The 14,840-nt window shown below is 46.4% G+C and overlaps 1 protein-coding gene across 2 annotated transcripts in view; it reads left to right on the forward strand.

Annotated features, from left to right (window-relative positions):
• Window positions 1–14,840, forward strand: part of AP3B1 (adaptor related protein complex 3 subunit beta 1) — a 298,487-nt gene that overhangs the window by 180,299 nt on the left and 103,348 nt on the right. For both annotated transcript variants that reach the window (XM_077287054.1, XM_077287063.1), the window contains exons 19-20: window positions 3,398–3,527; window positions 14,380–14,530. In XM_077287054.1, the coding sequence (XP_077143169.1) occupies window positions 3,398–3,527; window positions 14,380–14,530 (281 nt within the window). The remainder of the gene's footprint in view (window positions 1–3,397; window positions 3,528–14,379; window positions 14,531–14,840) is intronic.

Below are 14,840 nucleotides of genomic sequence, written 5' to 3' on the forward strand. Positions count from 1 at the left end.
CAAGCTTTGCCTTCAGTTCACCTGTTCCTATCAGGATGTGGGAGTATCCTATTTAACCTTGCTCCTCAGTCATTCTAATGCTGGCCATCAATGTATCCAGAGTGATTCTGTTGCATGTTCCTGCTCCCAGTTTTCTGCTCAGCTAAGTTGGACACTTTAGTCCTTAAGTCTATTTTTGTATGTTTGTCCAGTTTGCACTTATGTGAATCTCTGCAGCTGGAAGCTCTTGTTGGGCTGAAATTACCACTCCAGTGGCATGAGTTGTCACATGAGTTAAGGTAATTTCAGGATGGTGTTTTGAAGGGTTTTGCAGCTGACCGCGAAGTCCTCTGTTGTATCTTTCTGCTATTTAGTTAGCGGGCCTCTCTGTGCTAAATCTGCTTTCATACTACGTGTGTCTTTTCATCTGCTCTCACCATTATTATATGTGGGGGCTGCTATCTCCTGTGGGGACATTCTCTGGAGGCAAGCCAGGACTGTGTTTTCTTCTACCAGGGGTAGTTAGTTCTCCGGCTGGCGCACGGCATCTAGAGACAACGCAGGAATGCCCCCTGGCTACTTCTAGTGTGGTGTGTAGGTTTAGCATCGTGGTCAGCTCTAGTTTCCATCACCCGAGAGCTTGTCCGTTTATTCTATGCTTCTGATGTTTCCTTGCCATTGGAAACCATAACACTATACGTGCCTCGGTAATATACTACGTCACTGGGCAATATCCTACGTGGCTCTGCTGTATACTACAAGGCTGGGCAATATACTACGTGGCTGGGCAATATACTACAAGGCTGGGCAATATACTACAAAGCTGTGCAATATACTATGTGGCTCTGTGCAATATACTACGTAGCTGCGCAATATACTACGTCGCTGGGCAATATACTACGTGACTGGGCAATATACTACGTGACTGGGCAATATACTACGTAAATGGGCAATATACTACATGGACATGCATACTCTAGAATACCCGATGCGTTAGAATCGGGCCACCATCTAGTATATATATATATATATGTCAGCGAGACACACAGATAAATATATATGTTTATGTCAGTGAGACACAGCTGCTTTAGCAGAGCTCCTGGGTGTAAAATGATTTAACCCCTTCAGATGGATTTACATCGTGGGATGTGACCAGAACGACGGAAGGTGTGGGATATTGTTGTTTTTTTATTTTTCCTTTTTTACAGAACGAGGGTCTTCAGGTGGATTAAGAGTCTAATAAAATATTACAGCACCCTGTGTCTTTATTTCATTAAAATACTTTTAAATAATGTGTGTGTGTATTATTAACCATTTCGTACTATTGGATTAATAATGGATAGGTGTCATAATTGACGCCTCTCCATTATTAATCTGGCTTAATGTCACCTTACAATAGCAAGGTGACATTAACCCTTCATTACCCCATATCCCACCGCTACACGGGAGTGGGAAGAGAGTGGCCAAGTGCCAGAATAGGCGCATCTTCCAGATGTGCCTTTTCTGGGGTGGCTGGGGGCAGATAATTTTAGCCAGGGGAGGGGCCAATAACCATGGTACCTCCCTAGGCTATTAAGATCTGCCCTCAGTCACTGGCTTTACCACTCTGGCGGAGAAAATTGCACGGGAGCCCACACCAATTTTTTCCCGCGATTTAACCCTTTAATAGCTAGAGGGACCTAATTTTGCACATACACACTACTAACATTAGTAGTGTGGAATATGCAAAAAAAAAAGGGGATATGAGATGGTTTACTGTATGTAAACCATGTCTCATATCATGTCGGGTTTGGGAAGGAGAGAGCAAAAGCCGGCAATTGAATTACCGGCTTTTATGATATCTAGCGCGGTCTGAAATATAAATATATATGTATCTCAATGACATATATTTATCTACTATATAATTGTCTAAGGGTCACTTCCGTCTTTCTGTCTGTATGTCTTCTGTCTGTCACGGATATTCATTGGTCGCGGCCTCTGTCTGTCATGGAAGTCGCTGATTGGTCGTGGCAAAACGCCCACGACCATTGCCACCACCAATCAGAGACACGCACAGTCCGGAAGAAAATGGCCGCTCCTTACTCCCCGCACTTACTGCCCGGCGCCCGCATACACCCCTCTGGTCACCGCTCACACAGGGTCAATGCCGGCGGTAACGGCCCGCGTCATGCCGCGGGTAACGCACTCCGTTACAGCTGCTATTAACCCTGTGTGACCAAGTTTTTTTTACTATTGATGCAGCCTATGCAGCGTCAATAGTAAAAACATCTAATGTTAAAAATAATTAAAAAAATAAAAAATGATTATATACTCACCTACGCCGCCTTTCCCGCTCCTCGCGATGCAGGCGGCACGTTCCGGTGGCAAGGATGGTCTGGCAGAAGGACCTGCCATGACGTCACGGTCATGTGACCGCGACGTCATCACAAGTACTGCGCGCCTGCGCGGAAAGGACCTGCCGTGACGTCACGGTCATGTGACCGCTACACGGTCATGTGACCGTGACGTCATCACAGGTCCTGCGCGACAAGGACCTGCCGTGACGTCACGGTCATGTGACCGCGACGTCATCACACCCTGGGACCGGAAGCAATATACTACATGGGCTGTGCTGTATACTACGTCACTGGGTAATATACTACGTCACTGGGCAATATACTACGTGGCTGGGCAATATACTACGTGGCTGGGCAATATACATGCTTACATGCCTATGCGGTATCCATGCACACCATGCAGCACTGTACTTCACCTGTTCTTGGTAATGTGATGTATATTTGTGTATTTTCTACAATTTTTATGAATTAATAAAGATACATGTTTTATACATTGTTCTATTTGGACGTGTGGGTCGTTTCTTTTGGGCCCCTGTGACCCAAAAATTTCTTTGCTATATTCTTTAGCGACTTGTCCTGATATGTAGTTTTTTGTTTTACGTTTTACCCTCAGTATAAGTAGCTAATTTGTCTCTGTGACAGCTAAATAAGGATTTGCTCTAGCTATGCTGATTTTTGTTGTGTTTCTGGTTATTCATTGTTTGATAAATCTGACTAATTCTAAAACTGTCTAGTCTGAGTTTAGCCCGCGTATTAGTTGGCTGATATTATACCACACGTTTGCACCAGAATTTTGGCGCACAGGGTCGCGTGTTGAACCAGCACTTTTCCGGGAAGCCACCCCCCTTTTTACTGAGGTCACACCTTCTTGTCAGACAAGGCGCAGAAAGTGTCTAAAGCTTCAGAAATATGGTGCAGGTCATGAAAGACAATGATTGGTGCAAATCCCAGCACAAGTCCGGCTCCATAAACCTGCCCCATTGTATTTTGTGTCTTAGTGTAGTTTTGGGCACCGTTCCTGTGATTGATCCTGGTCAGTTGTGTTGTGCACCAAGTTCTTACATGAGATGCCTGTTCTCTAGATGAAGAATCTGGCAGCGAGGAGGATAGTGATGACCAGGAAGAGAGCAGCAGTGAGGACAATGAGGGGAGCTCTTCCAGCGAAGACGACGGGTCAAGCCGTGAAAGCTACCAAGGCAAAGAGAAGGATAGGTAAGACTGCTTGGCCCTGGGGACTGTGAATGCTGGGGTATATGCTACAGTACTAGCTCCCTGACCCCCTCTCGTCTCCTATACAGTCCTAGCAGCTTTATTTGGAGGGGGGGTGTAAAGCTCGAACTCTTTGTGCTACTGGCCCCTGTACAATGGACACATCATGTGTTACATAGCAGAGCTGTATGCGGGGTGTGGGAAGAGTGTGAAGTCTTGTGCACACTGTAGCGGTCACATCACTGACCTATAGAAAAGACTCGACTTTTTCACTGTACCTGGGAGCTCATGTGTGCCCCTAAAATCTGCATTTTTTTTTTAACTTGCATTGCAAAACTAGTATGGTGGGACCCCCTACCCCCAATATTTAAATTGGTAGATTAAGTATATAAGAAAATGTTGTAAAATATGTCTGCTTTGTTCATGTCTTAAGGCGTTTCTGTCACCTGGCCTTTGCCGCCTAAGAGTAGCATAATGTAGAGACAGAAACCCTGATTCCATCGATGTGTCACTACTGGGCTGCTGGCTGTAGTTTTGATAAGATCACTTTTATCAGCAGGAGATTATCATTAGAGGACTAGTTAACCTGCTGTCGGGTAGGTAAGCATATTCATGAGCTCTGTATAACCCTGCCTCCACCACTGATTGGCAGCTTTCTGCCTATGCACAGTGTGGGTGGGGTTACGCACCGCTCCTCATATAGAGAATTGGTAGATCTGCAGCAGATAAAACAGGGAGGGAATCTATCAAAACTGCAGCAGCAGCTTAGTAAGTGACACATTGATGGAATTCGGGTCTCTGCTCTCAAATGGGGCAGGAAAACCCTGGTGACAGATTCCCTTTAAGAAAATAATGTTTGGGGCTTCCATACCATCTGCAGGTTTTCTTATATATTGTACTATACATTGCGCTGGATTCCTGCAAGGATCTGCTAGTGGTGAACGAGGTAGCCGGATAGTAATTAGGACTAATAAATTGTATGGCATGAGATCCGCGTTTCCTCCATACTGTCAGCCGCTGGCCTCTGCAGACATGGTCACCCTTTGCTCTGTAACCTGCTGCCGGCTCCGCTGATGAGTTTGCCGTTTCTCCCCGTCGTGGCTGACAGCCCTGATTGGGGCACAGTACGCACTCTGCTCCTTTTATTACAGACAGTAATTAAAGCAACTCGCCCTGCCACTTCCATAACAAACACAGCATAATGCCCTAATTATGACTTCATTAATTTAACTCAGGATTTAATGATTTTAAAAGTGATTTATATTGTTCTTCCCACACAGAACAAATGAAATCTGTAGGTTAGATTATTACAGGCTTCTCATGACTGCAGCGCTGCTCGCCAGTCCAGTGTTCTCATTAGTCAAGCATGACGCTCCATAGGCTGTAAACACGCGGAGCAGGATAGGCGCGGGTAGCGGTAAGCTCCGCCGCAGAGCCTCCGCTCCGCACACTGACGTCATTGTGACACTTTACCGATGTTTGATTACGTACCGTCAATTATGGCCAGATAATGTTATTATATTTGTAATTGCTTTAGGGGAAAAAAAATTGCATCAAGGTAATTTACTGACACATACATGTATGTATCTACCGGCATGTTTGTTACCAATCCCTGCTTTGTTGCGGTAATTTAATGTCCAGTTCATACTTATCATCTTGGGTTGTGTTCACACTACCATGCAGTTTCAGTTTCTAATGGCAGCCACGAAGTATCATTTCTCCTTGCGGAGAGTGACATGTTAAGCATGTCGAGGTGAGGAGACTTAAAGCTGCATTGCTCCTCTGGGAAATATGCAAATTGTCTCTTCAGAGAGGAAGAGGACTAAAACTCTAGTGCCACCTATTGGAAGTGGCAGTCCTAACAGTCAATGTTAACCCTTTAACGAGCCTTGTCACATGACTTAGTATAATAGCCAAACCAGATTCTTAATTTGCAGACACTGTGACACTGTGTTTCGGGGTACTGCCCCTCGTCAGTGCAAAGTGGAGATCTGGTTTGGCTGATTGAGAGGCATCTGACCGGGATCCAAGAAGTATCATTTCTCCTTGAGGAGAGTGACATATTAAGCATGCCGAGGTGAGGAGACTTAAAGCCGCAATGCTCCTCTGGGAAATATGCAAATTGTCTCTTCAGAGAGGAACACAGCGTCTGCAAATTGAGATTCTGGTTTGGCTTTTATCCTAAGTCATGTGACAAGGCTCGACATTGACTGTTAGGATTTCTACTTCCAATAGGTGGCACTAGAGTTCTAGTCCTCTTCCTCTCTGAAGAGACAATTTGCATAATGGCAGCCACAAAACTCTGACGGATCGCTAGTATGGTTGATACCACTGCAGCCTATTACACTGACTTAGGCTATGTGCACACGTTGCGGATTTGCCTCTGGAATTTTTTGTGCGTATTCTGCATCTCTTGGCAGAAAACGCTGGTGTGGATTTTATGCAGATTTATTCAGTCGCCATGACAGCACCACGAGAGAGGGGATCCGCCCTTCAGGGACAGGAAACCTACAGACATAAAAGGGCGGCACCTCTCTCCCGCATCAGTTGGTTTCCTGTCCCTGGCAGGGGAACCTCTTCAGTCAAGCCTTATGAAGAAGGTCGAAGAAATGAAGATAACCCAGTCCTGGCAGGCCGATTCAGGTAGCAGGGGTCCCCTACCTCGGTCTGTCCAGGACGCTGGAAGCACCACACGGCAGGGGAACTGCTGGTGTCGGTGTCAGCAGAGAGGGGCAGCTCTTATTTAAACGCTTGCCTCTTAAGTGGTCTGTCGCCACCAGGTGAGTATATGGGGTCTTCTGCTGTGGCCGTGCCCGGGGGTCTTCCCGGGGTCTGTCCGCGGCCTGGCGATGATGTGCGCGTCGGTCCGGGCGGCGCTGGCTTCCTCGACCGCGCGTCGGCTCGCTCACCGCGATCACGACCGGAAGAGGCGTGTCCGGAATGACGCGGCTGGCGGCGCGGCCTGATGACGCGGCGGGGCATGCGCAGTGGGACCGCGCCGGCCGATGACGTCACTATCGCGTGCGAACCTGATCCAGGCACCCGGCAATTATGCGGTGGAGGCAGGTTTGCGGATGGACCTTTGGAGGGGGGGGGGGCGCCGAGACCTGTTTACGGTCGGTCCGGGGCGCGGTCCTGGGGGAGGCACATTTAAACATGGTACCGGGCAGATCACCTGGAGAACCTGCTGACCCCCATCAGGGGGCGGTACCTTGGGGGCATATTTAATGAGGAGTCTGACGACTGCTGAGTGCTTCTGACTTATTGTGATGATGAAGTCGCCGGAGCATGGAGCACCACTGCCTGACAAGCAGCAGCAGATTCAGCCCATTGAGGAGCCTCGAATTATATCCCAGCGGCGATCTAGTGGCAGTAGTCACGCTGGTGGAGACAAGAATATCCAAAAATCGAGGAAGAGCAAGTCCTCAAGCCATAAAACATCGCTGGCTAGGAAGGACCCCCAACTGATTACGGTACCAATCACTGCACGTTTGGGTAAGTGATCTACGTGAAAGTTCACTTAGATATTTCCTGTTCCTCCTTATATTCCCTCTCTCCTTGTTAGGGGAGAAAATGTTCCGCCAAAGCCAAACATAGGGAGTGCGCCGAATGTGGGGAACCACTCCCAGATGGCCATGACAGAAAGCTATGTAAACCCTGCATACAACGCTTAATTGAGGAAGAAGCCCCTGACCTTACTTCTACTCTAAGGGATATGGTTAGACAGGAAGTTCTATTAAATCTATGTCCCAGAAAAGGGATGTCAGGAGAAGCAAACATATTAGGTCCTCAGTTTCAGATTTGGGTTCGGACTCGGGTGAACTGAGCTCTGATTCCTTTCCGTCATCCTCTTCATCCATAGAGACCGACTCCGGTCACTCCTGCTTGCCGCTAGACAGAGTTAACCATTTTGTTAAAGCAGTAAACAACACAATGGGGATCGAGGAGACCCAGTCAGAATTCTCCATGCAGGACATTATATTTAAAGGCCTAGATCGAAAATTCCGAAGGTCTTTTCCGGCGGTGGATAAGATAAATACGTTGATTACAATGGAGTGGAAAAAACTCGAAAGGAAAGGTTCGTTTCCACCGGCATTTAAGAGGAGATATCAATTCGAGGAGGAAGCTTCATCCTCATGGGACAAAGGCTCCGAAACTGGACGCAGCAGTGGCCAGGGCGTGAAAAAGGACCTCTCTTCCGTTTAAAGATCTAGGAAATCTAAAAGATGCGCTAGATAGGAAGGCTGACGTTTTCTTGAAAGAGGCTTGGGAAACATCAGCAGGATACCTAAGACCAGCAATTGCAGCCACTTGCACAGCACGGTCACTGATGGTGTGCCTTGACCGCTTAGAGGATCAACTCAAAGATAAGGCTCCCAGGAATGAGATCCTATCCTCCCTACCTATAATTCAGGAGGCAACAGCTTTTCTGTGAGACGCATCGGCAGATTCTGTTAAATTAGCCGCCAGATCTTCAGCCCTTTCTAATGCAGCACGTAGAGCTCTATGGATTAAATGTTGGCCAGGAGATTTGCAAGCCAGATCAAAACTGTGTAGCATTCCATGTGAAGGGGCACATTTATTTGGACCAGTTCTTGATGAACTATTAGAAAAGGCGGGCGATAATAAGAAACGGTTCCCTTACCTAGGAAGACCCTCTTATAGACGGGATTACAATAAAGGATGGTTTAGCCGCAGAAGTTCGAATAGAGAAAGACCCAGATATGATAATAATAGAAGGAAAGGTGGAGGATATATGTCTAATACTTCTCGGGACTATAAAAAACCTCAATGACTGGACCAGGTAGGGGGTAGGCTTTCAGCCTTCTATCCTGCCTGGTTACAAATTTCCAACAGTCCATGGATTCTTATTGTTATTGAAACTGGCCTAAAGTTTGAGTTCCAACTGATTCCTCATGATAAAGTTACTTTAACACCCATTCGTTCTTCTTCTGCAGAACAATTGGCACTAGAGTCGGAAGTTCAGGAACTTCAGAAAAAAGGGGTTCTGATTAAAGTGCCCGCGGTACAAAGAGGTAAAGGGTTCTACTCCCCTCTCTTTCTGGTCAGAAAACCAGACAGATCTTTTCGTACCATCATTAATTTGAAAGGCCTGAATAAATTTTTGCTGATCCCGTCTTTTAAAATGGAATCTGTGAAGACTGCAATAAAACTTCTCTTTAACAATTGCTTCATGGTTGTCCTAGATCTGAAAGACGCCTATTATCACGTCCCGATACACGTAGATCACCAACAGTTCCTTAGGGTGGCGGTTTCACTAAACAGCTCAGTACAGCACTTACAATATCGTGCACTACCCTTCGGAGTTTCTGTTGCACCCCGGGTTTTAACTAAAGTCTTGGTAGAAGTTATGGCACACCTTCACGAACAGGACATATTAATTGTTCCCTACCTAGATGACTTATTGATTGTGGGACATTCAGAGTCACATTGCAAAATTCAATTGGAGAAGGATACACAAATTGGGGTGGATTATAAATTAAAAAAAAATCTCGTTTACAACCTTTAAAAGTTCAGGAGTTTCTGGGTCTTACCATAGACTCCAGTCGGCAGGAGTGTCATCTGAGGGATTCAAAAGTGGATGGTATCCATTGACTAGCGACCAGAATGATTAATAATCCATCAGTCTCTGTAAGAGGGGTAATGTCACTATTGGGTTCACTCACATCGTGTATTCCGGCGGTTCTCTGGGCTCAATATCATACCAGAACACTACAGTGGGACGTTTTACAGAATACCCGTTGCCTAAAAGCTCATCTTGACAGTAAATTTTCATTGTCTGTTGAATCCATTCAATCACTACATTGGTGGACGCACGTACCAAATTTACGCAGGGGGTTCCCTGGACAAATCATATAACTCGGATAATAACTACAGATGCTAGCCCCTGGGATGGGGGGGGCACACTTGGAAAGTAGTTGGGTCCAGGGGCTGTGGTCTCAGTCTGAACAGAGTTTGTCATCCAATCTAAAGGAGTTATTAGCGGTAGAACGCTAAGTAGTTTTCTTATACCCCTACAGGGTCGGCACGTCAGACTTTTCTCCGGCAACCAGGTAACCGTAGCCTACATTAATCATCAAGGAGTTACTCGGTCCGGTTCATTAATGGAGGTCGCGGATCGTATTTTTCACATGGCCAAAAATCATCTACTATCACTCATGGCTCTTCACATAAAAGGGAAGTACAATATCATGGCCGACTATCTAAGCCGCAACCAACTCAGACAGGGAGATTGGACACTAAACTCATCCATCTTCAATCAGATCATACAATTGTGGGGATGTCCAGACATAGATCTCTTTGCCAACCGAGAAAACAGAAAGCTACATCGATTCTGCTCCTTAATCCCCAGAGACAGTCCATATGCGGTAGACGCTCTTCTAATTCCATCGCACTTCAATCTCGCCTATGCGTTTCCCCCTCTGAACTTAATCCCAATAGTTCTGAGGAAAATACGGGAAGACGGGCCCGAATAATCCTGATGGCCCCGTTTGCCCAGAAGATCATGGTTTCCTTGGCTGAGGAAGATGTCCATTTCCCAGCCATGGATTCTTCCAGAAATACCAAATCTCCTCTCCCAGAGCCCAATTCTCCATCCACGAGTGGCCAATTTACATCTAGCGGCGTGGAATTTGAAAGGTCGTTACTAAGGGGGAGGGGGTTTTTGCGGGACCTGGTAAAAACATTACTTTAAAGTAGAAAAGACTCTACAACAAACATTTACGTCAGGATTTGGAAGAAATTCTTATCAGTTTCAGAAACACGGATTGGTCAGGAACCCTGTATTAACCAAATTTTAGAATTCCTGCAAAAAGGTTTAGATATGGGCCTAGCCACAAGTACACTAAGGGTTCAAGTATCGGCTCTAGGGGCACTATTCAATAGAAATTTGGCCAGCAATCAGTCAGGTTCTTCAAGGCAGTTACGAGATCTAGACCAATCATTAAACCAAAAGTAGTTCCATGGGACCTAAATCTTGTTCTCTCAGCTTTAACGCAGGCTCCATTTGAGCCTATTGATAATGCCCTGATTAAAATCCTATCCTTGAAAACCGCTCTCTTGGTTGCACTTACATCCGCGAGAAGGATTAGTGATATACAAGCTTTGTCCAGACAGCCTCTGCAGTTTAGGGAAGATAGAGTTATGAGACCTGATCCTCTTTATCTTCCAAAGGTAGCTTCAAAATTTCATAGGTTACAAGAGGTTGTTCTTCCCTCATTTTGTCCTAATCCCACTAATGATAAGGAACATGAATTTCACACTTTGGATGTTAAAAGATGTCTTCTTAAATATATTTCAGCTACAAACGCTTGGAAAAAAGATAATTCCCTATTTATATCCTTCCAGGGAGTTAGAAAGGGACTTAAAAGTATCTAAAAACACACTAGCTAGATGGATCAGGGAGGCAATATCTCTGGCTTAAACAGCAGGTGGCATGGAGATCCCAGAAGGTGTTAAAGCTCATTCAACTGGAGCCATGGCCGCATCCTGGGCGGAGAGATCTGAAGTGTCGATTGAAGACATTTGTAAGGCGGCCACATGGTCGTCTCCATCTACTTTCTTTAGACACTATAGACTAGATCTCGGTAGCTCCTCTGATCTCACGTTTGGGAGAAGGGTGCTTGAAGCAGTGTCCCTCCCTAGTCCTTTTTACGTCCTTTTTACGTCTCTGAAAGTTTCTCGTGGTGCTGTCATGGCGACTGAATAAATACGTTAGCTACTTACCGGTAGCGGTGTTTTTCCGGAGCCCATGACAGCACCCTTATATTCCCTACCCTTTCTTCTCGTATGGGTCAACACTTTCTTTTCCTTTTAAGTGGTAAGTTTATTCACATGGTGATTTGTACCATATATTAAGTTGATTATGCGCTACTAACCAGGGAGGTCCTCTCATGCTCTGTAAACCAACTGATGCGGGAGAGAGGTGCCGCCCTTTTATGTCTGTAGGTTTCCTGTCCCTGAAGGGCAGGTGCTGTCATGGGCTCCTGAAAAACTCCGCTACCGGTAAGTACCGTATTTTCCGGCGTATAAGACGACTTTTTAACCCCCGAAAATCTTCTTAAAAGTCGGGGGTCGTCTTATACGCCGGGAATCGTCTTGTACGCCGGTGTATATGGTGGGTGGGGAGGGGGAGTGATCCTGATGACGAGGGGGCGTCTCACAGGAAAGTGAGTAATCCCCATTACCTTATCCTAGCGGTGCAGCGTGGGGGTGTCAGTGCTGGGAGCGGCGGCGGCTGCTGTGTTCTGGTGCGGCGGCTCCTCTTCTGTGTGGGGCCTCTGTGCTGTGAGGTGGCGGCGGCAGCGGCGTATCTTTATCCAGTTGGGGCTCCTCCGGCATCTCCTTAGCCCTGGAGGCCCCGCCGCAACTCCATCGGTGCAATGTGGTGGCCTCCGGGAAAATGGCCGCTGCTCAGATTCAGATCTCGTGTCCCGAGATTTCGGGACGAGATCTGAATCTGAGCAGCGGCCATTTTCCCGGAGGCCACCGCATCGCACCTATTGAGCTGCCTCCGGGAAAATGGCCGCTGCATTGCACCGATGGAGTTGCGGCGGGGCCTCCAGGGCTAAGGAGATGCCGGAGGAGCCCCAACTGGATAAAGATATGCCGCCGCCACCGCCACCTCACAGCACAGAGGCCCCACACAGAAGAGGAGCCGCCGCACCAGAGCACAGCAGCCGCCGCACCAGAGCACAGCAGCCGCCGCCGCCACTCCCAGCACTGAGACCCCCACGCTGCACCGCTACGATAAGGTAATGGGGGATACTCACTTTCCTGTGAGACGCCCCCTCGTCATCAGGATCACTTCCCCCCCCCCCAAAAGGCACATATTCACCGGCCCTATAAGACGACATAGGGTGTATAAGAAGACCCCCGACTTTTAAGAAGATTTTATATTTTAACTGGTAAAGTTGGGGGGTCGTCTTATACGCCCAGTCGTCTTATACGCCGGAAAATACGGTAGCTTACGTATTTTGTGCGGATTTACTGTGGATTTTGTGCGGATTTCTTGTGTTTTTTACCCCTGCGGATTTCTATAATGGAATGGGTACAAAAACGCTGCAGATACGCAAAAAAGAAGTGACATGCTACATCTTTTAATCCGCAGCTTTTCCGTGCAGAATTTTGCTTTGTATTTAAATGTGAAGACACTTTTTTTTAGCCATTTTGAAGAATATTTTAATAATCAATGTCACTGAAATTCCTTTGAATCCTGTGAAAACGTTTAATGTGAATTTTATTGCGGGTTCCCTATAAACCAGACCGTAATTATTGCAGCCTGTACTCTGGATTTCATTGATAGGCTGCAGGCCGGTCAGGTCTCACGTGAGAGTAAAGGAAGCATTTTAGGTTATACATTTCCAATAGCTATTTTTTATTTAAGTGGTTTCTTAAGAGGTCTCCTAGTTTCAGTAAACCCCTGCTCCTCTGCTGAAATTTTGTTTGTGGGTGGGGGGGAGAAAAAGCATTTCTCATCCTCTTTGGGTCCAGCGTGGTCTCCACAACTGCTCCCAGTGTCTGTTTTTTGTCTGTAGCGCTGACATCCCCAACTCATCTTAGTGGCTTATGCCGTCCACTTTGGCATACCTGCCACAAAAAGCAGCGGCAGAGACTTTTCGCTGGACCCAGGGAGAGTGAGTTAAGTACAGCCAGTTTTTTTTTTTTTTTTAAATAAACTGCAGCCAGAGGACATGGATTTTCTGAATCCGAAAAAAGCACTTCAGCAGTTAGTGTTTTCAGGAAAGGCCTTTCACAGCACTGTTTAATATAATTGTTATAAAACTCCAGATTCCCTGCATAGTCGTACAGTGAAATGCTGCAACTTGCTGCCTGCAGTTACCGCAATAACTGGCTGCCTGCAGATACCGCAGGAACTTGCTGCTTGCAGATAACGCAGGAACTTGCTGCTTGCAGATACCGCAGGAACTTGATGCTTGCAGATACCGCAGGAACTTGCTGCCTGCAGTTACCGCAAGAACTGGCTGCCTGCAGATACCGCAGGAACTTGCTGCCTGCCGTTACCGCAAGAACTGGCTGCCTGCAGTTACCGCAAGAACTGGCTGCCTGCAGATACCGCAGGAACTGGCTGCAGATACCGCAAGAACTGGCTGCCTGCAGTTACCGCAGGACCTGGCTGCCTGCAGATACCGCAGGAACTGGCTGCCTGCAGATACCGCAAGAACTGGCTGCCTGCAGATACCGCAAGAACTGACTGCAGACTTGTAAATCCTCCTTTCGTGTGCACTGCATGCCGTGAGGATTCTGCAGTGCTGACGCTGGAAGCAGGCAGTCATGTGACCTCATGTATGTGATTTCACACTTTTGGCAACATTCCTACTAGACTTGTCCAGCCTCGCTCAGTACACTAGCATTGAGCGATGCCATGTACAGTAGTCTAGTTGGCACGTGACCGCATGGAAATCGCATAATTATGGTAAAGCTTCTGGCACCAGCAGTGGAGAGTCCTTAGTGCGCTCTTTGGGAGGATTTACAAGGTTTGTACCCTAAGGCTGGACAACCCATTTAATATATAAATACTTTATAGTTTTTAGATCCATTTTACAGAAAAATGAAAAGGATGTTCAAGCAGATTTTCACTTTCCTACTTATTTAGTACTGAAATCACAGCCGCGTTGTGACATGTTTGGAGGTTTTGCGATTAGCAGTTGGGTATAATTTTACTTGTTAATGATTTTCTCTAGATTTGTAGTCACCTGAAGCCCTGAACTATATTGGCATAAATTCAAATAATTAGTAAATAAATAAATGGCAATACTAAAGCAATATTAGTCCTGTGATGATTTACTTATTATTTATTTATTTTTTTTTAAAGTGAATCTGAAGATGAGAAGAATGGGATTGCACACAGTGACGGATCGGGCTCTTCAGCCTCTGATGGCAGTTTGGACTCTGATTCTTCATCAGACTCTGGCGAGGGCAGTGAACCTGTGCCAGAGGCACCTAAAAGCGTCCCCAAACCTAAGGTGAGACGAGTTGCCCTGACATTTCCATCCTGAGTTAGGCTGCATGGCACAATCCACTTATAGCATTTTCACCTGGTCTCATAGTAGGTGATAGTTGTTAGATTCACTGGGATCTTACACTTTTTAAACTAGTTCCCTATTGGGAGATCCTAATCCCCCTTCACCTGCGGTAGTTGTAATCGGCCTGTTACACCAGTGAATGATGTGGCTTGGTGATTAGTGGGAAAGGCTAAGGGAAGGTATATGGCAAATGGATAGAATGAAGGTTAGGTTCACACCTATCTCAAATTTATTGGTCAGGGTCTTTTTT

The sequence above is a fragment of the Ranitomeya variabilis genome, chromosome 1, assembly GCF_051348905.1.
Source record: "Ranitomeya variabilis isolate aRanVar5 chromosome 1, aRanVar5.hap1, whole genome shotgun sequence".
In the NCBI taxonomy this organism is placed as follows: domain Eukaryota; kingdom Metazoa; phylum Chordata; class Amphibia; order Anura; family Dendrobatidae; genus Ranitomeya; species Ranitomeya variabilis.